This window comes from Prunus dulcis, chromosome 8 (assembly GCF_902201215.1).
Source record: "Prunus dulcis chromosome 8, ALMONDv2, whole genome shotgun sequence".
Classification (NCBI taxonomy): domain Eukaryota; kingdom Viridiplantae; phylum Streptophyta; class Magnoliopsida; order Rosales; family Rosaceae; genus Prunus; species Prunus dulcis.
The window spans coordinates 9,586,516-9,612,315 of NC_047657.1; the positions used below are offsets into that span (position 1 = coordinate 9,586,516).

Below are 25,800 nucleotides of genomic sequence, written 5' to 3' on the forward strand. Positions count from 1 at the left end.
ATTAGACATAATTAACTTTACTAATTATTATTTGAGACATTGGGCATTTTTGTTTGGGTTTTAATACCTAAAAAAGAATTATTATTTTGGATTAGACCAAAGAGGAGGCCCAGATTCGTTGGGCTTGTCTAAATTATAAAAGAAAAATACAATTTTACCCTTTTGTTTTAAAATCAGATTTCAGCACCTCTCTCTCTCTCCTCTTCCTTATTCACTCCAGCGATGACGACTCCCTCTTCTCTCCATTGACGATACGACGCCCTCTCTTTCTCCTCTTTCTTCTTCGCTCAATCAACTACGACGACACCCGCTCTCTCTCCTCTTCCTTATTAGTCTCCATCAACAACGACACCCTCTCTCTCATCTTTCTTCTTTTCACGCAAAGTTCTGTTTTTCATCTGGTGAGGTATGTGTTTTCTAGATTAGATTCTTATTTCAATTTTGTAGATCTGTTAGGCCAACCTATATGGATCTAACAATAGATCCGTTATTTCAATTTTCTAGATCAAATTCTTCTCAAGCGAAGTGTCTGTATCTATTGATTTATGAAGACTATATGTGACAGGACCCGACCCAATTTCCGCTTTGGAATTCGAGCCAAGTCCTGTGCGTGTCCGACACCTGACGAATGTCGGGCACAAAAGACCTTTTTACCCTTCTTGTTTCAAATTCTCTTTAAAATGCCCTTAGACTTCTGCCGAAATTTCGGCAGAGTCTCCCCTGTATTTTGACCAATCCCAAAATTTTCCACATGCTAAACAATCAGTAAATCCATCCCAACAGCCAGAACATCTCAATTAACAAATCTCAACTCCAGTTTTCCACTAATACTAGATATCAGAGCATACTTTAAAGTTTTCAAGTTTTCAAAGATTTTCTACAAACTCTACCTTAGTGCGGAAGCTATAATTGGCCTGGTGGTGGATCCCGCGTACTTTTACAGCCTGGGGGCGGAAATAGATTGAAGATGTGAGTGGACCGAACATAAGAATTCTTGAAAACAGTTTAACAATCATAATAACCCCCACTATAAAAATTGTTAAATAAACTAAATACGTACATTCCATTTAAAGCCTTCTAAACTCAAAGCATTCCATGTAAATCATAATCAAGCTCGATAAATTTTATTCAAAAGCACTGAAATCAAAGCTTGTATAAAACACTGAAATCAAACTTGTATAAAAGCACTGTACTCAAACCTTGTATAACTGAACAAAACTGTATAAATGTATCAATGCCTGAAAAATTGGAGAAGCTGATATAAAATAACTGAAAGTCATAATTAAATAAGAGAAAACCCAAAATCCTTTGAAAATACCACCTCTTTGTACCCCTGTCATAACCGTCAATTCCCTGGCAGGTCTTGGGCGTCACACAGGCTACCCGAGCCGCAAACTGGCGAAATCAGGGGACTATGATCAACCTGTCCCGCCGGCAGATTCCTCGATGACACCAAGTCAACTCGAGTCGCTCTGGCAGGATGCAGGGGACCGTAGTCAGCCTGATCCGCAATCCTGGCAGGTCTTGGGGACACAGAGTCAGCCGAGCCGCAATCCTGGCAGGTCTCGGGACACCAAGTCTGCCGAGCTGCAAATCCTGGCACTCACGGTCCGAGCGTCCCCGAAACTCGTGAGGCAAAATCAAGTGCACTAACATAAGCTGAAATTGGACTGGATGTCCGTAGACATCGGTCCAACTCTGGGTAATCACCAAAAATAAATGGGTACGAGGTGGTTTTAAAATAAATTCCTTTAGAAAAATCTGAATAATAACTGAAATCTCAAGTTGTGCTGCTGTCTCATCTGATTCCAACCTCAAACTCTGTTTCTATAACTTGTAAATAAGCAGCACAGACTTATAGAACTGTTACTGTACTTATCATGTTCAGAACCGTAATAAAACTTACTCAAGATCAAATAAAGAAATTTATCCAATAAATTCATTTCTAAAAACTTATTTATATAAAATCAATATAAACTCATTTATAAAACTTATTTATATAAAATCACATCAAATCATTCATGAAATCTGATTTATGAAAGAAAGTCCACTCACAGATGGTCCGAGCTACTTCGACCCTTCGAAGGTCTCTTTTGCAATCCTGTCGGGCTCTTGGTGCCTTACTCGATTGATTTGGTGGTCGGAAGTGAGAGAACGAGCTCCCAAAAATTTTCAGAAAAACTGTTGGAACCAGCCTGTTTCGTGGCAGTTTCCGGCTACTACAATAGCGGATGGAGGCTGAGGAGGGGCAGGGCTGATAGAGGGAAGTGAGGTGGTTCGTTTGGGACCGGTATTGCCTGAAACGGTGGCCTGAGTTGGGAGAAATCGCTGTCTGAAGTTGGCTGGTCGAGATGGTTCGAGAGAGAAGAAAGCTGGGTTTATAAAACTGAACTTTGAAATATTTACGGTTCTGCCACTGAGACTCTTTTGACCATAACTCCTTCGTTACAACTCCGATTCGGGCCTACTCCGTGTCTACGGACTCGTTTCGCCGTGCTCTACGCAACAGCTTAATCGGAATTACCAAATTCTTTCCCGATCAAAAATTCAACTTTTTCCCTATTAAATAATGCGAGGGTAAAATTGTCTTTTTGTTAAAAGATATTTTCCTTACTTTTTTAGATATTTTCTTTCTTTTTAGATATTTTGTTTTGGGTTATTACAATATGGATCTAACAATTCGTTTGGCCAGCCTTGTCATTGGTGTGGGGTGAAATGATTTGGCTTTAATTCACATTTATAAATAAGTTTTGAACTCTGCTTGATTGCCTGAATGGAAGGTTTGGACATACATCCTTAATTCTTGATCATTTTTCATTTTCATTAGTCTAACGTTCTAATATTGGTCTCATAGAACTTTTGAGATTGACGAGATTACAAATTGTAACAATGTAGTTGGTAGGAATTAAGCTATTTTTTTAGGTGAAAAACTATTGTTCCATGTTCTGAATTTTCCTCTTGGAAAAGCATTAGTCTGATTACATAGAATACTATTTAAAGATCCCAATTACATCACTGCATGAAAATTCCTCCTTGAGAGTGCCCTCTAAACTTGTGTAACGGAAATATTGAACTAATACTAAATTATTAGTTCAACATTAGGCATTATTCTTTGCTCCATCAAGCTGCTTATTTGATTTGTCATGCAATGCTGTTTCATTCCTTTGCTTTGTGTATGACATGTTAGGTTGGCTCCTATCATTCATCTTCGTTATTGTTGGCTTCTAGACCTCCAACCCCTGGTGTTCTTAGTCGAGGGATTGGTCTAGAAGGTCTTTCTAGTGTGTTGGCTGGTCTATGGGGTACTGGAACAGGCCCCATAAGTTTAACTGAAAATGTGCACACACTAGCTGCCACTAAGATGGGAAGCCGTAAAGCTGTTGAATTGGGAGCATGCGTTTTGATTGTCTTATCCCTTGTCGGTAAGTGTTTGTTAAGCTTGTGTTTTCAATTGCAACAATGAGTCAATAACAACATAAATATGGTATCTTCTATCATTTTTAGTGCATGCTTTGATCATTTTGTTATAGCATGCTACTACTAGTATTGATACAAGTATCTGTACGATTACTATTTCGACATCAGTTTCTTTTATGGTTGGGCATACTAGCATTTTAGTTTGAATATCTAAAATGGCAAGTTTATGCATTTGGTTCTGGTTATTTGAAGATTGCAATTGCTCAGATTATTTCTTTGTGGCTTGGGTAATATATCCTCCGCAATCTTCTTTATTCAATTTTTGGGATTACCATTTGCTTATTCTCCAGTTATTTGGCCTTCACTGGTTCTTGTGAAATTTAATTGTTTACATATGTTGTTTCTCTACTGCTGAAAAATATGCATAAGGTTTGCCTATTCATTTTAAGAAGAGTTGGAGGCATATGATGGTTGGGGATTGTGATTTCCATAAAATACTACTCTCCGAGCATTTTTTGATTAACTATTTATCTTGTTTTTTTGTTTTATTTTTCTTCCTGAAGTATACAATAATGCACATGGGGTGGGAAAAGAATGAGAACCCTTAGTGGTTAGTTTTGCTCTTTCCTTAGCCTTCAACCTCACCAACTGCAGTGCAATTTTTTTTATAAGAAACTGCAGTGCAGTTTCTTGTTCCATATTTTGATTTTAGAATAATTTTTTCAAGTCTATGGGAATGCTACAATTGCTCATTGACTTAAATATGTTTTAAACTTAGTTTTAGTACTTTGATCATGGCTTTGCCTTTTGGTTTCTTTTCACATTTGCGCTTCTTCTTTTTTCATAAACTACACTGCAGTTTCTATTGCAATTTTTTTATCAGAAACTGCAGTGCAGTTTTCTGTTCCATATTTCGATTTTGCAAGTCTATGGGAATGTTACAACCGCTCATCGACTTAAATGCGTTTTGAACTTAGTTTTATTGATCATGGCTTTAACTTTTGGTTTCTTTGCAAATTTGAGCATATATTGTGTCATAAAATGCACTGCATTTTTCGTTTGTTGCAATTTTTGATAAGAAACTGCATTGCAATTTCTTGTTCCATATTTCGATTTTAAATAATTTTTCCAAGTCTATGTGAATGTTACAATTACTTATCTACTTGTATGTGTTTTGAACTTAGTTTTAGTACTTTGATCATGACTTTGCCTTTTGGTTTCTTTTCACATTTGAGCATTTTTTTTATATTATAAACTGAACTACGGTTTCCGTTAGTTGCAGTTTTTGATAAGAAACTGCATTGCAGTTTCCTATTCCATATTTCGATTTTAGAATAATTTTTCTAAGTCTATGGGAATGCTACAACTGCTCATCGACTTAAATATGTTTTAAATTTAGTTTTAGTACTTTGATCATGACTTTGCCTTTTGTTTTCTTTGCAAAGTTGAGCAGATGTTTTGTCATAAACTGCACTGCAGTTTCCGTTTGTTGCAGTTTTTGATCAGAAACTGCACTGCAGTTTTTTGTTTCATAATTCAATTTGAGAATAATTTTTGCAAGTCTATGGGATTATTACAACTACTCGTCTATTTATAGATGTTTTGAACTTAGTTTTAGTACTTTGATCATGGATTTGTCTTTTTGATTTCTTTTCACATTTGCGCAGATTTTTTTTCATAAACTGCACTTGTAGTTTCCGTTTGTTGCAGTTCTTTTATCAGAAACTGCAGTGCAGTTTCCTGTTCCAATTTTGTTTGTTGCATCCTGTTCCAATTTTTTTTTTTTTTTAAACATAATTGATATCTACATTTTATTTTTGTTGCAGTTTCTGTTTTTATTTGCAGTTTTTGTGTGAATAAGTGTTGAAATGATTTTTTTTTTTAATTTAAAAAAACTGTTGATTGTTATATAAATATTGTATCAAGGTTCGAGTCCCTTTAATGACATAAAATCTTTTTTTTTTAAAGGTGAATAAAGGGCAACGGAGTTGGTCCCCTACAGGCGGTGGTGGCCGGTGACAGGTGACAGGCATTGGTTGACGGCGACGGTGACTGGGGGTGATGACGGTGGCCGGCGATGGTGACCGACGACCGGTGGTAGGCGGTGGTGGCCGACGACCCGTGGTGGCCTGCGACGGTGGCCGGTGGTGGTGGCCGGCAGTAGTGGTGGCTAGATATGGACATGTGGCATAGTATGCTTGCCTTAGAATGAGTGGCATTGTGTGTAATTTTGATATTTTTTAATGATATTTTTGTAAAATTAGGTACTATATTTGGTCTTTGGTCTTATGCTAATTAGATGAAATTGTATTTCTATCTTCCAAATTAGTAAACTATATTATGTTTTAAAACTAAAGCTCCTTTATTGATATCGGTAAACATTGAATACAAACCATGAAAATTTTTATTGAAACTTTGGAGGACGTTTATTTAGTCAATTATTCATTAATTTATCACAATAAATTGGAAGGAAATGCATTGTATGATGAGTTTAACTTATTTAAGTTGATTATATAGCGAGCTGACAAACACCGGGAGTGTAGAAAATATGTAGTAATTAATGAAAGAAGGTTAAACATACAATAATTATTTATTTATAATGATTTACTACAATATTTTACACTTTATACATTGCATGGTAAAATACATAAGTGACTTAATACCACATAGAGTTCCTATGAGGTTCAAATATTTCATTGTCTTCATCATCTCAATATTATTGATATTATCACGTTATTTTGACCAAATGTTGTTGAAGCGTGTGAGAAATTATGACGTCGATATTTCCGATATTATCATCGATATTATCAATTATTATACGATATGTATATGGATATGTTCCAAAATATTCTAGACCCAAAAATAGGATAATATCGGCGATATTATCAATATTTTAGTCTTTGGTCAAGATCACGACCTATTATTTTTTTATTTTATACAAACGAAGGACATTGACAAAATAAGATTCGAACACAAGACATCAACTAAAAGTTCCTTGCACAACTTATTGCTTACTTAATCTTTGAAAAGACCGATGATCATACTGTTATATGTAGAGTAGTTAGCCTGACACGCTTGGCCTATGTCTAACCCTTATGTATTTTGTATCATTTGCTCTAAATAATATAATTCGCTTTGATTATTAAAAATAATAGGGTTATTAGTTCTATTAGTCCCTAAACTTTGAACTGATTTGCATTTTGGTCCTTCAATTTTCAAAATTGTTCCCGTGGTCTTTTAACTTCACTTTCGTTAGGACAAATAGTCATGCTGTTAATTTGTTATCTTTTATGTTAATTGTAGGGGCAAATGGTATTTTTGTATTAAATTGATAAAAATATGAATAAAAAAATTAAAATTAAACTCTCCCCTCTCCATCTTTCCCGATTTCTACTCCCCCCAAAACTTTATTTTTGTTTTTTTTTGGTTTTTTATTTGATTTTCTTTTGTTGTTATTTTAAAGATATGATTTTTATTCTTTTTTTTAAATACAAAAATACCATTTTGCCCCTGCATTTAACAGAAAAAGTTAATAAAATGGGTTAATCGTTTTATTAATCCCTAAATTTAGACCCAATTTTCATTTGAGTATCTCAATTTCTAAAATGGTTCCCTTTGTCCTTTAACTTTAGCTTCGTTAGGACAAATGGTCCAACCGTCAATTTTGTTAACTTTTCTGTTAAATGCAAGGGCAAAATGGTATTTTTGTATCAAAATTGATTAAAATTAAACTGTCTCTCTCTCTCTCTCCCCCTTTATCCCAATTTCTACTCCCAAAACTTTTTTTTTTTTTGGTTGGTTTTTTATTTGATTTTCTTTTATTGTTATTTTAAAGATATGATTTTTTTATTCATTTTTTTGGTTTTAATATAAAAATATCATTTTGCCCCTGCATTTAACAGAAAAAGTTAACAAAATTGACGGCATGACCATTTATCCAAATGAAACTAAAGTTAAGGGACCACAGGAAGCATTTTGGAAATTAAAGTACTTAAATGCAAATCGGGTCAAAGTTCAAGGACTAATAAAATGATTAACCCAAATAAAATTGATGGCATGACCATTTGTCCTAACAAAAGTGAAGTTAAAGGACCACATGAACGATTTTGGAAATTGATGGACCAAAATGTGAATCGAGTCAAAGTTCAAGATTAATAGAACAAATAATAAGTTATTAGCACTTGGTCAAGTAATATTATCCCTCTTCTCAATGTTGAAATTTAAGATTATATTAAATTTAGGAATTCAAACTTTCTATTTTTACTTTCTATGCATATATTTAAAATACAAATAAGTGATACTTAACACTAATGCATTGAGAAGAAGAAACAATATTAATATTCTTTTTTTTTTTCCTGGATTTTTTTTTTCTAACTTCATTTGACAGAATTAATATGTATTTTGTAAATGTCATCACATGCTAGTCCTTGATAATAAAATTTCTTCTCTCATTTTTTATTTTATAAAATAATATTCTAAACTACTCTAAACTTTTCATGTTTCTTTCATGTCTTTATATTATGCAGTAGTGGAGCATGTAGATGCTTTGGATTCAGTCTTCCACATTGTATTGTGATTTAATTTTGTACCCGTAGTATTATCTGAGCAAATAACTCATGGAGAAGGTGTAGAGCCCACATAAGAAGCGCGTGGGGGAGGAAAACACTAAATTTCTGGGGGCAAGCAAGAGGTAGCAGGAGAAAGAGAAATCAAGATCTCAGTGATGAATCATGATGATTACGTATTAAATGCATGGATTTGGTGATTGTCCTTTTTGGTTGCCTGTCTCTACACTCTCCTACTCTCTACTCTCTGATTAGTCGCCGATTCAATTCAGGCCGAATGTTTCCCATGAGACTTACAGACACTCCACTACTTTCTCCGGTCTACATCTTTCTCTGACAAAACTGATCACTTTGTTTTTTCATCATTATCATCCAACGGCTCTCATTAACCTTCCATTGTAAGTTACAATCAGAACCCATGCTTAATTATTGTTTATCTATATCTCATTTACCAAAAATACTTACATCTAACAGCATCTCCAAGGAAGTTGTCAAATATCAAATATTAAATTTAAATCTGATGGCTAATGTAACAATTTGATATTTACACAATTTTACATTTCACTTGATGTATCAAATTAAACTATTATTTTATTACATTTTAGTGTTGACTTAAATTGAAAATAAATTGAAAAGAGAAATAAGGAAAAAATTTGTAACTGTCAAATCATTCAAGATGAAGAAGAAAAATAATAAATCAAAGTAACAACTAGCTATATTTAAAAATTAATAAAATATTCATTTGACATCTTACTTTTGGGATATCAAAAGTAACGATTGAATGTCCAGCCTTCATTTTACATTAGCTTGCTTTTTGAATGTCAAAAGTAACGACTGAACCTCCAGCCTTCATTCCACATTAGCTTTGACAATTCGGTTGGAGTGATATGAGATGTTATTTCTAGCCGTTAAAGATCTATGTTGCACTTTTGACATATTAGTTGGAGATGCTCTAACAGGAATAACACTATTTTGCTATTTCCGGCCAATAACATGTGGAAAAGTTATCCTATATATCATTGCGTTATTAATCGGGAATAACAAAAAATGATATCCCAAAGTTTCTCTCCTCATTTACCCCAAAATAAAAAAGCAATGTTAATAACCTGCTGTTTGAGCTGGTAACTTGGCCCATAGGGCTTATTTACACCACTATTTGTCTAGACAAGAAAAGTGACTCTGAAGCAATTTGATAACTTTGAATTGCTTAACCAAACCAGTATCTTCCGAATCTATGATGAATGAAAACAATGGACTTGTAGTACTATTTACATCAAATTCATCCGTATATTCTGAGAGAAATGAAATGATTTTTAGCATATAATGCTTCTGTGATTTCGAAGTACAAAATTTGGAAATTGGAGACGGCTAAGTTTAATTCGTTTCCTTCGTAGAGCATTAGTTCCCACTTTTATGGATTCGTCCTATACATTTGAGGGTTTGGGCAACTCAATTACCATCTGAGACTTGCTTCAAAGCAGTATTAGTGGAGACATTGCTTGATGCAATCTCCTTGGTAGAACCCACTGCATTGGTTCCTTCTTTTGTTGATCCATCCTTTGAATCTGATGGTTTTGGCGGCTCACCGGCGTTACCGTTTGAAACTTCCTTGAAAGCAGTATGAGTAGTGATGGTATCTTGAACACCAGATCCTGTATTGCTTGATGCAATGTCCTTGGTAGAACCCACTACAATAGTTCCTACTTTTGTCGATCCATCCTTCAAATCCGATGGTTTTGGCGGCTCATCAACATTAGTCATAGTACCTGGAACACCAGATTTTGTATTGCTTGATCCAATCTCCTTGGGTGAACCTGCAGTACTAGTTCCTACTTTTGTTGATCCATCATTTAAATTTGAGGGTTTTGGGACTTTTGGCACCTCGCTAACATTACCTTCTGACACTTGCTTCAAAGCAGCATCAGTGGTGATTGTTTCTTGAGCACCAGATCCTGTATTGTTTGATGCAGTCTCCATGGTAGAGCCCACTGCACTGGTTCCTACTTTTGTTGATCCATCCTTTGAATCTGATGGTTTTGGTATCTCACCAACATTACCATTTGAGTCTTGTTTCAAAGCAGTATTAGTGATATTTTCAGGAACACCAGATTCTGTATTGCTTGATGCAATGTCCTTGGTAGAACCCACTGCATTAGTCCCAACTGTTGCAGCAGATGCATCCTTTGAACTTGATGGTTTTCGAAGCTCACTCACATTACTTTCTGAGACTTGGTTCAAAGCAGTATGAGTAGTGATAGTTTCTTGAACACCAGATTCTGTATTTCTTAATGCAATCTCGTTGCTAGAACCCACTGCATTAATCCCTACTTTTGTCAATTCATCCTTTGAATTTGATGGGTTTGGTAGCTCGCGTAGATTACCTTCTGGGACTTGCTTCAAATCCGTATGAATAGAGATAGTTTCTTGAACACCAGATCCTGCATTGGTTGAAGCAACCTCCTTGGTAGAACTCACTGCATTGCTTCCAACTTTTGTCGATTCGTCCTTTGAATCCAGGGGTTTTGATAGCTCACCACCAACATTGCCTTCTGAGACTTGTTTCAAGGCAGTATCAGTAGTGATAGCTTCATGAACGCTACATCCTGGATTGATTGATAAAATGGCCTTGGTAGAATCCAAGGCACTAGCTCCTAGTTTTTCAGACCCCTCCTTTGAGTTTGATGGTTTTGGCACCTCACTAACATTACCTTCTGAGACTTGCTTCAAAACCGTATCAGCAGTGATAGTTTCATTAACACCCGAACCTGCATTGCTTAATGCAATGTCCTTGGTAGAACCCCCTGCAGTGGTTCCTACTTTGGCTGATCCAACTTTTTGATCTGACAGTTTTGGTAGCTCACAAAGATCACATTCTGAGACTAGTTTCGAAGAAGTATGAGTAGTTATAGCATCCTGAACACCAGATCCTGCACTGCTTGATGCAACCTCCTTGGTAGAACCCACTTCATTGGTTCCTACTTTTGCCGATCCATCTTTTGAATCTGACGGTTTTGGTAGCTCATCAAGATTACTTTCTGAGACTTGTTTCAAAGCAGTTTGAGTAGTGACAGTATCTTGAACACCAGATCCTACATTGTCTGATGAAATCTCCTTGGAAGAACCCGCTGCACTAGTTCCTAGATTTTCAGATCCATCTTTTGAGTTTGATGGTTTTGGCAGCTCACTAACATTACCATATGAGACTTGCTTCAAAGCTGTATCAATAGTGCTAGTTTCTTGAACACCAGATCCTGTATTGCTTGATGTAACCTCCTTGGTAGAACCTACTGCACTAGTTCCTACTTTTGTCTGTCCATCCCTTGAATCTGATGGTTTTGGTAGCCCACCAACATTACCTTCTGAGACTTGTTTCAAAGCGGTATGAGCAGTGATGGTTTTGTCAGCACTAGATCCTGTATTGTTTGATGCAATCTCCTTGGTAGAACCCACTGCATTAGGTCCTATTTTTTCAGACCCATCCTTTGAATTCGATGGTGTTGGCAACTCACCAACATTTCTGTCTGAGACTTGCTTCGAACCGGAATGAGTAGTGATAGTTTCTTGAACTCCATATTCTGCATTGCTTGATGCAACCCCCATGGTGGAACCCACAACATTAGTTTCTGTTTTCGTTGATTCATCTTTTGAATCTGATGGTTTTGGTAGCTCACCAGCATTGCCTTCTGAGACTTGTTTCAAAGCAGGATCAGTAGTGACAGATTGATGAACACTATATCTTGTAATGGTTGATGCAATTTCCTTGGTAGGATCCACTGCACTAATTCCTACTTTTTTGGATTCATCCTTTGAATTTGCTGGTTTTGACAGCCCACCAGCATTACTTTCTGAGACTTGCTTCGAACCCGAATGAGTAGTGATATTTTCTTGAACTCCAGATTCTGCATTGCTTGATGCAACCCCCTTGGTGGAACCCACAACATTAGTTTCTGTTTTTGTTGATTCTTCTTTTGAATCTGATGGTTTTGGTAGCTCAGCAGCATTTCCTTCTGAGACTTGCTTCAAAGCTGTATGAGTAGTGATAGTTCCTTGAACACCAGATCCTGCATTGCTTGATGCAACCTCCTTGGTAGAACCCACAGCATTAGTTTCTATTTTGGTCGATCCATCTTCTGAATCTGATTGTTTTGGTACCTCACCAAGATTACCTTCTGAGACTCGTTTCAAAGAAGTATGAGTGTTGATGGTTTCCTGAACATCTGATCCTGTACATCTTGATGCAATCTCCTTGGTAGAACCCACTGCATTAGTTCCTACTTCTGCAAATCCATCCTTTGAGTTTGTTGGTTTTGGCAGCTCACCCACATTACCTTCTGAAACTTTCTTCACAGTAGGATCAATGGTGATAGTTTCTGGAGTACAAGATCCTGTACTGCTTGATGAAAGATGCTTCTTAAATTCCACTGCATTAGTTTCTACTTTTGCTGATCCATTCTTTGAATCTGATGGCTTTGGCAGTTCACCAACATTACCTTCTGAGACTTGCTTCAATGCAATATCACTAGTGATAGCTTCTTGAACACCAGACCCTGTAATATTTGATGAAGCCTCATTTTTGGAACCCACTGCAACAGTTTCCACGTTTTCTGATCCATCCTTTGAATTTGATTGCTTTGGCAGCTCACTAACATTACGTTCAGAGACTTCCTTCAGAGCAGATTGAGTAGTGGTAGTGGTAGTTTCTTGAGCACTAGATCCTGTAATGCTTGATGCAATCTCATTTGTAGTACCCACTGCATTAGTTTCTAATTTTTTTGAACCATCCTTTGAATCTGATGGTTTTGGAAGCTCGCCAATATTACCTTCTGAGACTTGCTTCAAAGCATTATGAGTAGTGGTAGGTTTCTGAAAACCAGATTCGATAGTGCTTGATGCAATCTCCTTGCTTGAGGTGGGTTTAGAATTCATGTCCTGAACTTCACGGACTTCCAGTACATTCACATCCTGAATGGTGCTTGAATCCTTTTTGGGCTCTGGCAAGATGATAGCCGGTTCCTAAAATTTCAAAGAAGCCATGATTAAAATCTTATATAATTTTCTATATAAACAAAGTACCATTGTGACTTCAAATGGATGTCCATAGTCCCTAGCTAAATGGTTTAATCTAACCAGCAAAATTGGTTTGACTGGTACAAGATAAAAGAGCAAAGATCATACCGAGAAGGTCAAAGAATATATTTATGCAGAGATGCAAAGATATCCAGAAAAAATTTACTTGCACGACGAATGCAACAGAATTAATAGTCTTAAAACACAAGTTTGCAATAAAATTTAAGACCATGGAATTAATAAAAACACAACTCTAGTTAGACAGGCATAAATCCAGAACCTCTTATTTGGTGTGCATTACGTAGGCCACACATGAAGTAAATCACTTTGACAGGCGCATCATCCAACAAATAAAATAGAATCAGTCTCAACAGCTTGACATTGCACTCATGGACAATTATTTGGTTTATCTACCCTTTCTATAGAACTTTGCTTTAATGGCAGAAAAAGAACAGGGAAGTTTGATGTCATGGAAAAAATTTGGATTGTCCAGGGAACTCATAAGAAAGGAGGGCCACCCAACTTAATTATATCAGTGCTGTAGAAAATTCACGAAGTACAAAAGAAGTACAAACCTACTTTGATTGAGGAAATATGTTTGAAATAATGTAACAGATAATGACTGCATAGCTTACATGGGGTGCACTATGATCATCAAAACGTGGTTTATCTGACCAGGACACATCTTTTTTCTGTTCTGTTGGTTGCTTTTCTTTGGAAGGAACGTTTTGATAACTATATTTTGAAGAAGCTGCCTTCACATCCAAAATGTTAGGGAGATTGACATCTGCCTCTGAAGGACCCTTCTCTTTGCTCTCACCATGCAAATCAGAATCCTGCTCTACCGACGGATCACGCATTCCAGCTGATGCCGGAAGTGGAACCAGTTTAGATATCTCAACTTGCATATCAGAAGAAATGGAATCAAAGGAAAGGATCTTCTCAGATTCTGGAGGGCTTGAATCATAGATTGGCTCCTTATGTTGATTGTCATCCAGCGTCACACTCGTAAATTGGCTTTCTGACTCTTCAAGTGGAGGTTGTGGTGAAATCCCAAACTCCGTATCATGATCACCTCTTGGCTCCAAACTTCTTGTTCCACCTTTCCTAACATCTGAAAATCTTTCATCAATTTCTGACACTGATGACAAGCTTGACCTACTGCTGTTGTCCCCTTTAAATGGTCGTGGTTTCGACCGAATGTCATTCGTTATTTCCACAGGATTAGACCCTCCTGTACCAGACAAGCTCGGTTCCAGATTTTCCACTTTGCCCAATTTTATTTCTAGCTCATCATGTTGAGCTTCCCTTTTTCCAGCGCGTTCCATTTCTAGAGAATCTACATCTTCAGAGGATTGACTTCCATTTCCAACCAGATCATAAGCATGGTAAATGTTGGAGATCACTTCTGCTTCTTTAGTAAAGTCTTGCTCGCTGAACTTCCTATCATCCATATCTGCTGCAGAACTCACTGATTCAGTATCAGCAGTGGAACTCAACTTTGAATCACTAACATCACTTGATTGTCTTTGTAAAGAGGAATAGCTTGTTCCTTCTGAACCCAACTGTTCCGGTACAAAAACAGGTCTCCACTTAAAATCTTGCCTCTCTTTCTTGGCATCCCCAAAGCTTGATGGTCCCAAACTGAAGCTTTCATGCCTGCTGAAGAACGTGTCCTTGGGGTGAAATGTCATAAAACCTTGTTCAAAATGGTCTCCCTTGAGATCAGGTTTTTCTTCATTTGGCTCATAAGGAAGATGAAAAGGGTTTCTTCTTGGCAACAAAATTGATGGAGCAGAACCCGGAATGGGTGGTAACCCCATACTCTCATAGGAACTATCATATGAAGGATCAAATGGGTTGTGCCTTGTTGTTGAAAGTGGTGTAACATTAAAAGGATTATCAGAACTATCTAAATCAATTAGATTCTTCTCAGCTGTTAAACAGAAGCTTTTTGTTGCTCTTCTTCTTGCAATAAGAGTCTCCAACCATTGGTTCCTCTCAAGTTCCAAATTCCCCAAATCCATGACATTCTTTTGGTCATCCTCTGTCCACTTGATTGCAGATTTGCTTTCATCATCCTTGCCACCCTGTGCTTCTTCCTCATCACCCCCATATTCTTCTACTTCTCCACGCTGATTGAGAACATCTTCATATGTGTCATTACTGCCATCATTACTCATGTTAGACGCAGCATCAGACTCATCATGGGACAAATGAGCAGCATCAGACTCGTCATGGAACAAAAGGGCAGGATGTGGAGCTTCTAACTCTAAAAGCGGGTGTAGCTCATCAAGAATGGGAAGGATGTCAGCCATTGATGCATCTGGTGATGAACTCTCCGCGCTATCTGACCTGGTATCTGAAGCCTCATCATCGTCAGCATCATCATCACAACTGCCATTTAGAGACGGCTCCAAGTGATCACCCTTGCGAAACGGCTCTCGGTTCTCATGTCGTACCTTGTGAACCAAAGAATGCTGCTTCTCAAAAGCCTCCACACCCCTTGTCATGCCTTGACGCCTCACTTTCTCTTTATGAATGTTTCTCCGGCTTTCCAACTCCTTACTGTCTATTTCTCTTTCCATATCCTCAACCGCTCTCCTCTCACTCTGATTGTGCTGCAAACTCTCATCAATAAGTGGCACATAAGCAACTGAACCACCATAATCCTCAGCCTCACTGCTGTCTGCAATCTCCCTTGTCTTTCCTGAGAATCTCTCAAAAGAAAAGCCCCCATCTCTCTTAACAACAACAACGCCATCCCTCGAAACCCCGGTTCTAAGAGAAGCAATATCATGGCTACTCTTCTGTTCCTTTTCAATTTCTGGTATATTGTTGGGTTGGCCAAAAATCAAAAGGGTCCCAAGAAGAACAGCAGAGCAGACAAAAACAGGGGATGCAGTCACCAAAAGAGAAAACACATAAGGAAATACTCTGTGCAGACATATCAAGAAAAGCAGCATGACCACAAGAAATGGATGATTACAAACTGATCTGTAACTTGTTCTGATTGGTGTGGTCAGACATTTCCTGATTTTAACTCCCATTTCTACCACCAACTCCATGTTTCTCTGTCTTTTTTACTTCCTCTGGATAATAGATAAGGATGTTAATTTCAAGTCCCAATCTGTATGTATAGAAAACTAATCAGACAACATAGTCGTATGGGTACCCAACAAATCAAAACCAAAAACAAACAAAATTGTTTAAAAAATTAGCAAAAACACATTCAGAACAAAAACCCACCAAAAATGTTGATTCAAACGAAAATCCCAGGCAAATCAGACGAAGAACAATCCAATACCTGAAAAGCCAAAATATTGAGACTTTTTGCAAAAGGGCAAGTGGAAAAAATGAGAATACCTCGGCAGAAAAGACTCACCAGAAGAAAATGACAATGTAAATCCTCTGCTTTGAACCCTCTGCCTCTCCTCTTTTTCCTTCCTGCCCTTTTGGGGTCTCATGCAAACCATCTCGGAAACCTGAAAGTAATGTTAATTTTTTTTGTTTGAGAAAATCAGAGAAACCAAAATAGCATATGGTGGGAGCCATGCATATACATTCTCTGTTTAACCACATATTTTGAATAAAAAATGTTGATGGGTAATGGGAGTGGAGGGGATGATCATTGCAACCTCCTCGAACAATGGCATTGAATATTCATTTTCTTTTGGTCGCAAGTGCAAAAGTCCCACCTCAAACAAACTATGTTCTGCTCACGTAAAAAGTGCATGCCTGATATTGGTCTTATGGGCTTTGACCGATCATGGCTAAAATATTCGGGCCTGATCCAATCCAAGGATAGAGTTTTTTTTTTTTTTTTTTTTCAATACAAATAATATTGACGAAAGGGGGAATTGAACTTAGATTCTTGAGTCTGCTAAATGCTCTTTGTTAATTGAGTTACAAGCTCTTTGCTTTAAGGATAGAGTTAACTGTAGCAATAACTCATGAATTATTACCCGACTTTCAGTTTAGTCTCTAAGTTCATTTTTTGAATTTTCCAGTCTACGAACTTTTTTCAAGTCTACGAACTTTTTTCAGTGTCACGCTTTCATCCTTGTGGTCATTTCTGTCATGTGACTAACTTTTGAGGGCAAAAAATGTTCTGACATGTTACTGTTACTCCCCTAACAATCCTACCAACCTCAACTTACGGAGTGCGTGGGATCGTTAGGGAAGTAATAACCTGGTACGATCTTTTTGTCACTCAAAGTTGGTCGCATGTGCAGCACATGATCAAAATATGGAGAAAATTAAACGGAAATGGTGGCAATGATGAAAGTCCAAAGACTATAGAATTCAATAAACAAGCCTAAGTTTATATTGACATTGGTATCAAACGAATAAGTATACAATTATCATCATTAAAATGTTAGCTTTCTTCACCACCTTCAAAAAGATCGTACCAGGTTACATATAATACATTCATTTCTCATCAGTTCCCCTCAACGCCAATAAAGCAGCTCCATAAGCAGCCTCTGTTTGAGTTGCACGACTCACAGGTAAGCCAAGTACCCTCTCTCTTATCTTTGTCCATTTCTCATTTTTCGCGCCACCCCCAGCTGTGAACACTTCATCAACTTGAGTTGCTCCTAGATCCTTCAGCAAGCTGTAAGCTTTTGCCTGTTTCATTTCACAATCACAAAGTGAAGGTTTTATTGCCATCAGCATCTGGTTTTTATTTTGTTAAGTGTCTCCTATTTCAACAGCGTTGATCAAGTTTGATCAGAGAGAAGGCAATTTCCATACCTCTATGCGTGCAATGGATTCAAGAATCCCATGCAAAAACTTAACCTCACTTTCTGGACGAGGATCTAACCTGCACAAAAACAAAAAACTAATTAACCATTCAAACCACCGGAGATTATTAGTCTGGCGCAGAGACAGCACAAGCAAATATTGTGAGCAAAGCCAATGCCAAATGAAGAATTCCTTTTCTAAAAGATCTTAAATTAACTAATGCTTCCCTTTTGATAATTTATGAGTCGCGACGCACTAAACCCCTAGGCGAGGTTTTATATATAGTGAAGTACTTTGGCAGATTCATCATCTCTATTTTCTCCTTCTGAGGATGGTTGGCATTTTCCTTACCACCCCAAGAACTTGACATGAAACATTTTGAGCTGCATGCTTAATCAAATTGATAAACTTTGGAACACTAAACATTTTTTTTTTCCATCAAATAGAGATAAAAATATTGAAATGTCTGGTTTGAGATTTGCTTTCTTCAGGCATGTTAAGCTGACAAGCAGATTTTCAAGTACAAGACTTTCTCATGTAAAGGGTTTTTGAAGCATAGGATAACCAAAATCCCCATGAGTTGTTCATCTCTTAGTGTTAGATGACCAACCCCTGATTACATGATCTTATTGTTAATCCCATCCAAGTTGCAGCTGATTATTTATATTTTGTACCATGAACGTGGTGCAGTCACCATGTTCTGTTTCCACTAAATAAACAAATGGGAATATATACATAATATTTCTAGAGAAACATCTTATCATGTATTACTTGTATTACGAGAAAGATTGACCATGCTTCTGCAGATGAGAACCTAAGAATATATGCAACATACCAGGCTAAATTGGATAATACTGTCAAGCATCTATCATTCTCATGATTTTTCTTTCTAGTTCCTTCAAGAAGTACAGAAAATACCACGTACCTAGGAGCCATATTCGGATCTGCCACTGGAAATCTCTCGCCAATTGTTTGCAGCGGGTAGTAGTCTAGAAGAGAGGCTTCCATGGGATTAATTTGTTCACTCAACTTCACCAGTTGCTCATCAGTAAAAATTTGTCTAAGAACTGCTCCACCAGTATTTGAAGCCCCTCCAACAAGCCACTTATCATCAAGGCGATGACTATACACCCCAAACCGTGCATCTTCAATCCTAGTAGTGCTCAACAGTTTTATGGCAAGTGTCGAACCCAAAGAAGTTACCTATGTAGAAAAATTATACACAAATTAAATTAAGGATCAATAGTGGGCATGAGACCATTGGGAAGCAACAAAACCTTAGGAAAATAAGACATGAAACGTATGTACAAATATTTTTTAAAGTACTAGGAAACTCAATGTATGGAGCAAGATGAGGTCTGCATAGGATTTGGAGGTGCAGAAACAGAATGAGGCTTCATGGTCATAACTTGAACCCCCAGAATATTTAAGACCTGGTGATGAGAGCTTCCCAGTATGGCTAGCCCACAAGAACTTTTCACATCAAGCAATGCATACAAATTCAATGAAACTTTCTGAGTGAGTAAGAAGGAACACATGGAACTCTTACAGCTTTCCCAGGTTGTGTTGCACGAGCTGCTAGAAAGGCTGCTATACTATCAGTGGTTCCTGCGCATACAACACAATCATTTGGGAAACCTGCAAGGAAATTTTATATATTCAGGTTTAAGGTGCAATAGGCAGATGATAAGACATGCACTGTATGACTTGATGCTATTTCCATAATTCAGTCTTAACCTGAATAAAAGAAGCATATAAGAACAATTATAAGTATTTCTTTTTCCTATCTGATGCATTAGCACTGTTTGCTGGATGGAACTACCCAGAATTGTATTAGTTAGTAAAGAGTGTTATTTGAGACTAATGACAGACAGTCTTAAAAATACATGATCATCTCCCATCACCTTCAAATATAAATCTGCTACAATATCCAGGAAAACATATATTATCCACAGGGGCAATATGAACATGTTATTTCATACATTAAAGTTTTAGGCGGTTTCAAAAGACACTTTTATTAGTTGTTGTTTTTCCTAAATTGTGGTGAACCATAACAAATTGAACGAAAGTTACTTTTAAGTTGCATAAATGCATAATAGGATTTGTGTATTAAAAAAGTTTGTAAGTGCTATACGTGTCCACTACTGGGAAACTTGCCAGGAAAATATACCAAAATCTGATCTTATATCCTCTTTCAAATGACCAATTGAAGTTCCAGGAGCTCTGACAGAAGGTAAAAGTTGTGAATATGGCTGAGAGAGGAGCCAAGGTGGATAGGACTCAAGCTCAGGATCATAACCAACCTAAGACATTTAAATGAAATTATAATATCTACAGACAAAAGTTTAATGATTTACAGCCAGAAGATGTAAAAAGATCACCGAAAAATACCTTCAGGGCATTATTATAATCAGACACTCCAAGCTTTCCATGAAGAAGCCACAAAAGCCAATCAGCTTGGTGCAACAAAAGTGCAGATTTTTTATTTGAATCATCATTCTCCCACCATGAGACAAGCTTGCACAGAGTGGAGGAACCAGAGCAGACTGTATGGTTTGGAGGAGCTATAGACTTAACTGTTGGTAAAGCATCAGGGCAACTCTCGTTATATAGGAGAGGTCTCCATAATGGTTCCCCTGTGTTGCTGCATGTTTAAATTCAAATGCCTGCTTCAAATGAGATTATACAAAAACAAGCATAAGCATCAAATCTCTAAGATATCCACCTGTCTACAATGAGAGTAGTTGCAGAAGTCCCATCAATGGAAATGGAAGCAACTAGCTTGCGGAGATGAGATGGAATGTCTTCAAGTAGTGAGAAGAGTGTCGCTTTCCATGAACGCGCCCAATCCACCTTTTCTTCACTCTTTCTAAACAATAGAAAGCAGATATCAATTACTTGGAGTAGAAAATATGGTGCAACTAATCACAAAAGCATTTCCTTCTTCTTGGTAAGGTCCACCTCCACCATACTTAACTCCAACTTTGATCTTTGAGTTATCCAGTTATATTTGAAAACCACCAATTCCTTGTAGCTTCTGACTGAAAATTTCAATACAACTGTCCCCAAAAATTCCAAAACCAATTTCTACCGTCGAAATTCTCTCAACTATTAACCCCATTACAGTACTATTCAATTCTCGGTTAAGCACAAGCCTTTTTTAATGCAAGCGATAAATTACTCTGAATTAATCTAACCTATGGGGAGGGGGATTCGAAGTTGGGTGCAAGGGGGGCGGGCTCACTGCCCTGGCCAACTGGCCTAACCCACATATGTGGTCAAGCACAAGCCTTATATAAATTTTCTACACAGACACACACACTCCCTAGCAACACAAAAGTTTGATTTCTACTCATCAGAATAAATGTTTTTTTTAAATGGTTTCAAGAATTCCATCTCATTCTAGTCCCTAGAAGCAACAGAATGGATATATAGAATCCAAGAAATTAAAATGGAACTAAACACATATTATTAAAAGAAGAGATATATAGCAACACAAATTATTAGCATACCATAAAATGAGGATATTCTCTCTTTCCCTCAGCATGAATTGTCCCTCGCTTGTCGATGAGCGCAAACCTCGCTCCTGAAGTACCAAAGTCCATTCCAAGATAAAGCCTCTCCCCAAGTAAAACCCCCACTTCAGCCTCATCTGTGTTGCTTCCAAAAGCCATTGGTATTGGTCTTGGACCTCTTCTTTTTGTTAGTTTGTTCGCATTATCATACAAAAACAACCCAGTTCCTGAAAATTGCTTCCATGAACTAAACAACCCTGAAGCATCAAGATCATAAACCAAACACTTCACAAATTAATAAATATTTGGTCATGAGCTAAGAAACACAAATGAAAAATGTGGGCGTGTGTGTGTGTGTGTGAGAGAGAGAGAGAGAGAGAGATAACCATGTTTAGGGGATAACGACCATGGAAACAGAAAGGAGATTGCAGGATTGTAAACAGAGGCAAGCATAGTCTACTTTTGTTCTTTGTGCCCCTGTAACAGGGTGTTGCTCTGTGCTACTAGGATAAGGGGAAGCAAGCAAGTAGGGGACATGGATTTTTAGCCAAAAGCCGACAGCTTTTTCTGTTGATTTTCTATTTGGTTGGGGAATTGTGGGTAATGGCCCAAAAGTCCAACACCCTTCTCATGTAAATGGACTTAAAGTCCAATGGTGTTAAAGCCTACATGACCTGAATTGGGCCTCCTGAGTTCCTTTCTAAGTCACCATTTTTGAACTCTTCTTGTATCACTCGTTTTTATCGGCAAATTATAATATGACACACATACATAGATAATTTATTAAATATTGGCTTTTCTTAAAAAATTTAAATTTATTTTAGAATTTAAAAAAGATAATGGGTAGTTATGTTCCATAAAATATAGGATCCATTATCTGATATTTCTTTTAATTTTTTTTTTATATGAAAAGGTATGAATTTACCATATTATCATCATTTAATTAATAATTTCAATTCTTAATGTTTACATTAATCAAAGACATTTTCTAGTATTTTGAATGTTTCACAATTATCTACTTTTTGCTTTATATATACAGATACAAAGAAAAAAATGTTTATTTTTTTACACATATCAAACTATAATTGACAAATAAGAATGAATAACTACTTCCGAATAAGAGCAAGACATTGCTTGGTTTTAGTTTTGGTTGTATTTGAGGTTGGACTGATAGGTTTGACTAGTGTGGAAATACTTAGAGGCACAATAACGCTTTGGAATCGAGGTGGGAGATCTTGGGAGCCTCTAGATTATGATTGAAAGCTTGATTTTATTGAACTTTATGACAAATAACTTGTCTTTGTCAATAAATGTTGATTGATTATGCATGAGCTTGTATTGAGTTGTTCTTCCATGATCTTGGCACCTAAGTTTCTAGACACACACACAAACAAAAAAAAAGCAAAAAATTGTTGTATAGTTTGTGAGTTGAAAATTCATATTTGGAATTTTATAGTTTAATTGATGTTCTGATTTTACTTATTTTATTTTATTTTCATCACATCTTGATTATGAAAGTGTCTTTGTCTATCAGTGGGGATGTGATTCACATCAGAGCTCCAGATTTAGGCAACTTTCTTGGACTGGGGCCTGATAGAAGTGTGATGCAAATGTATGATTGAACTAAACAACTAAACTCTGACATTACAGTCAGTACAATCATCTTGTTGATTCTTGTGTAGTATTGATGGCATGACACGTTTGGATTGGCTGTTGGGTTTTTTTTTCTCTTTGATACGAGCACTAATGGTGGAGAGGGAAATCGAACTTAAGGACCTCAGATATAAGAGTAAATGCTCTTAATTATTTGAAATATAATTTCCTTGCAGGGTATTTTGTTTGTTAAGCTCTAATGATTGTTCTAATTAGAATTAGGTTGATATTTTATGCTGAAAACAACAAGAAGAAGAACAGAAAACAAAAAACACACCCAAAAAAAATTGATGAATGGGATGGGAAGATATGATATGATTGAAATAGAACCCACATGGACATTGGTAATTTGCAAAAGGGCAGAAGGCCCCCAATTGCACGTGAGCCATTTGAATGTCAGGAAAAAAAAAAAAAGTGGAAGTGACAGCTAGTTTAGCTTCTCTTCAAGGTCACACAGGCATATTCACAAACACCTCTAGGACCACCTCAAAAACAAAAGGTTGTAAATGCATTTTGCTTGCTTTACTTGTGGCAATCAAAGCCCTCCAAGCAAAAATGAGTGCAAAATTGATCACCCATTCCATTTTTGTTTTCTTTGTTTGTACTCTTCCAGCGTGCAGATTCAAGTTGAAGTTGTGAATCAGCAAAGAGCCAGCCATGGTCCATTTCCAAGCCAAAGAATGAGGGAAGCACAAGGTCTTTTTAGAAATTTGCTCTTCTATGTTGAATTTTAGCGTAAAAACCCAAAATAAAATTGGATTTTATTGTTAATGCTATATGGGTTGGTGTTGGTCAGTAAGACAAGCCCGTCTCTGTAGGATTGTGTTGCTACAGTTTCTTGGGACCCACAATTACGTCTTTACCTTCTTTTTTTTTCTCTCATATAATTATGAATCTATATAAGGTGTCTCATCTCTATCATTCATTATAACCTTTTTTTTTTTTTTTTTTTTTTGACAAAATGAAAAAATTTCCTTTTCTGTTATTTGGGTTAAAAGAGAAAAATACATGTTGAATGTTGATTACGATAAACACAAATGTTGAGTGCGATAAATGTTCATTTGGTCAATGGCGTTTAACTTATTTTGTTGGATAAAATTTCGAGTTCAAATAATAAATAGGACGGTTGTTAAATAAAATAAAAATATTAAAATTAAGAATTCATATTAATCAGTCATTTACTCTCTCACTTATAATCAATATTGTCATGTAGTATTATCCGTACGCTTTTGCCCATAAACATCTAATCATATATTTAGACGCTAAATGAATCAAAAATTTATCAAAAATTTTAAAAGAAAAAATATGTGAATCCATCTTCTTGGTCTCTTATTTTGGGTTAGGGTATATAAATCAATCTTTTTTCCTTTATCAAGCCAAACGAAGGTTAGCCATTTCAAAAGTATTAAAACTATATTCGATTAATAATTCAATCATAGCCTTCTTTTTTAATGTCAATAGTGAAATTAACCATAGTTGAGATTACCACTTTTGGAAGCAAAAGGTAAATTAGTTCATTGGGGAGGGGTGATGAATTGTCAATGTCCCATGTGTTACTTTGAATGCAATTTTTACAACTTTTAATTATGAAAATGATCTTATCGATGGATAAGAAGAGACACTATAATAATTTATAAATAGCAAGTTTGTCATTTATTGAAAAACTTTGAAATTGAACTTCATTTTCATTCCAACTAGGGTTACAGGAGTTAAAAGAGACTACACACCAAATATATATTTCCTACGTTGAAATAAGAAATATTTTTTTAGAAAAAGCAATAGTAATTATTGATGAAATATATCATAGTATAACGTCATAAAATAGCCAAAATGAGTACAACATCTCCAGTGACCAAACACAACAGCATGTTGATTTGATCTGAAGAGAATTACACCTAAACCTACAAATACTCAACCCCCTCATTCAGCATTTCGATGGACTCGTACTTAGACTAACAATACTCAACTTCCTTATTTAGCATCCCAAAATAAGAAATATTTTATGGTGATCACTGTGTCAAAAAAATTTCTTGGACAGTGAAATTCCAATTGTATATTATTACTTGCATAGTAACACAGTCAAGAGTTGTTATAGCAAGCATGGTGATTGAAAAAATAAAAAGAAAAATCCTATGATATTCAAACTACGTACTACTCAAGCACTAATCAGTTAGTAAATTAATATAAATAAAGAACATCTATGTCAAAAACAACTATATATAAAAAAAAGTTAAATTGGAAATTGTCTAACCATTTTGATTATTATCATGAGTATTTTCATTGTTTATAGAAAATATTGTGTTCGTTTATTTATTTGATTAGAGTCGGATAAGTATAACCAACATGTCAATGTTTTTATCCCGTGGTATAACCAAATGAATTAAATAATTTTGAAGTACTTTTTTCATGATAATTTATTTTGAAAAACATTTACATATAGTAATAATATTATATATGTATTTCCTAGTGGAATGTAATCAAGGACATTATTATACACACGTAATGAGTATGTTTTGTACTAATCATGTGATATGAAACCTTGGGTCAAGCTCAAGCAACATGTATTAGTTGCAATGATGGTAAGTTAAAAATCTTATAATAGTCAAAAGTAAAACTGTTAGCTTTTTTACCGACCCTGTAATAGTTTAACTGTTTGTGAACTCTTTGTCAGAAAAATAAAAATAATTTTTTTCGGAAGGGCTGCTAAAATGACTAAATGGCTACTTCGAAGTTATGCTAGCTATTTTAGCTACAGATTAATATTTCAATTATTTTATAACAGTTTAATTCAACAATTAATTTTTTTATGGAACTATTATTAGCACTCCGAAAAAATC

General features: G+C 36.2%; 1 protein-coding gene and 1 long non-coding RNA gene across 4 annotated transcripts; both read right to left on the minus strand.

The window, feature by feature from the left end:
- Nucleotides 1-16,092: 16,092 nt before the first annotated feature.
- On the minus strand, nucleotides 16,093-16,639 carry LOC117638067. Its single transcript, XR_004587260.1, has 3 exons — nucleotides 16,435-16,639; nucleotides 16,299-16,356; nucleotides 16,093-16,179 (listed from the first exon to the last, which is right to left on the minus strand). It is a non-coding gene; the product is annotated as an uncharacterized LOC117638067 (long non-coding RNA).
- Nucleotides 16,640-17,353: 714 nt separating this feature from the next.
- LOC117637364 (D-ribulose kinase) lies at nucleotides 17,354-21,834 on the minus strand. 3 transcript variants are annotated; one of them, XM_034372237.1, is made up of 9 exons: nucleotides 21,697-21,834; nucleotides 21,308-21,567; nucleotides 20,521-20,660; nucleotides 20,187-20,439; nucleotides 19,966-20,098; nucleotides 19,345-19,403; nucleotides 18,721-18,998; nucleotides 17,805-17,874; nucleotides 17,354-17,678 (listed from the first exon to the last, which is right to left on the minus strand). In XM_034372237.1, the coding sequence occupies exons 1-9, from the start codon at nucleotides 21,761-21,763 to the stop codon at nucleotides 17,481-17,483; spliced, it is 1,458 nt and encodes a 485-aa protein (XP_034228128.1). In that variant the 5' UTR covers nucleotides 21,764-21,834; the 3' UTR covers nucleotides 17,354-17,480. The 3 variants fall into 3 exon arrangements, with proteins under 3 accessions (XP_034228128.1, XP_034228127.1, XP_034228129.1); XM_034372236.1 differs by having other exon boundaries at nucleotides 19,345-19,433; nucleotides 21,697-21,833; XM_034372238.1 differs by lacking the exons at nucleotides 19,345-19,403; nucleotides 19,966-20,098.
- Nucleotides 21,835-25,800: the final 3,966 nt, after the last annotated feature.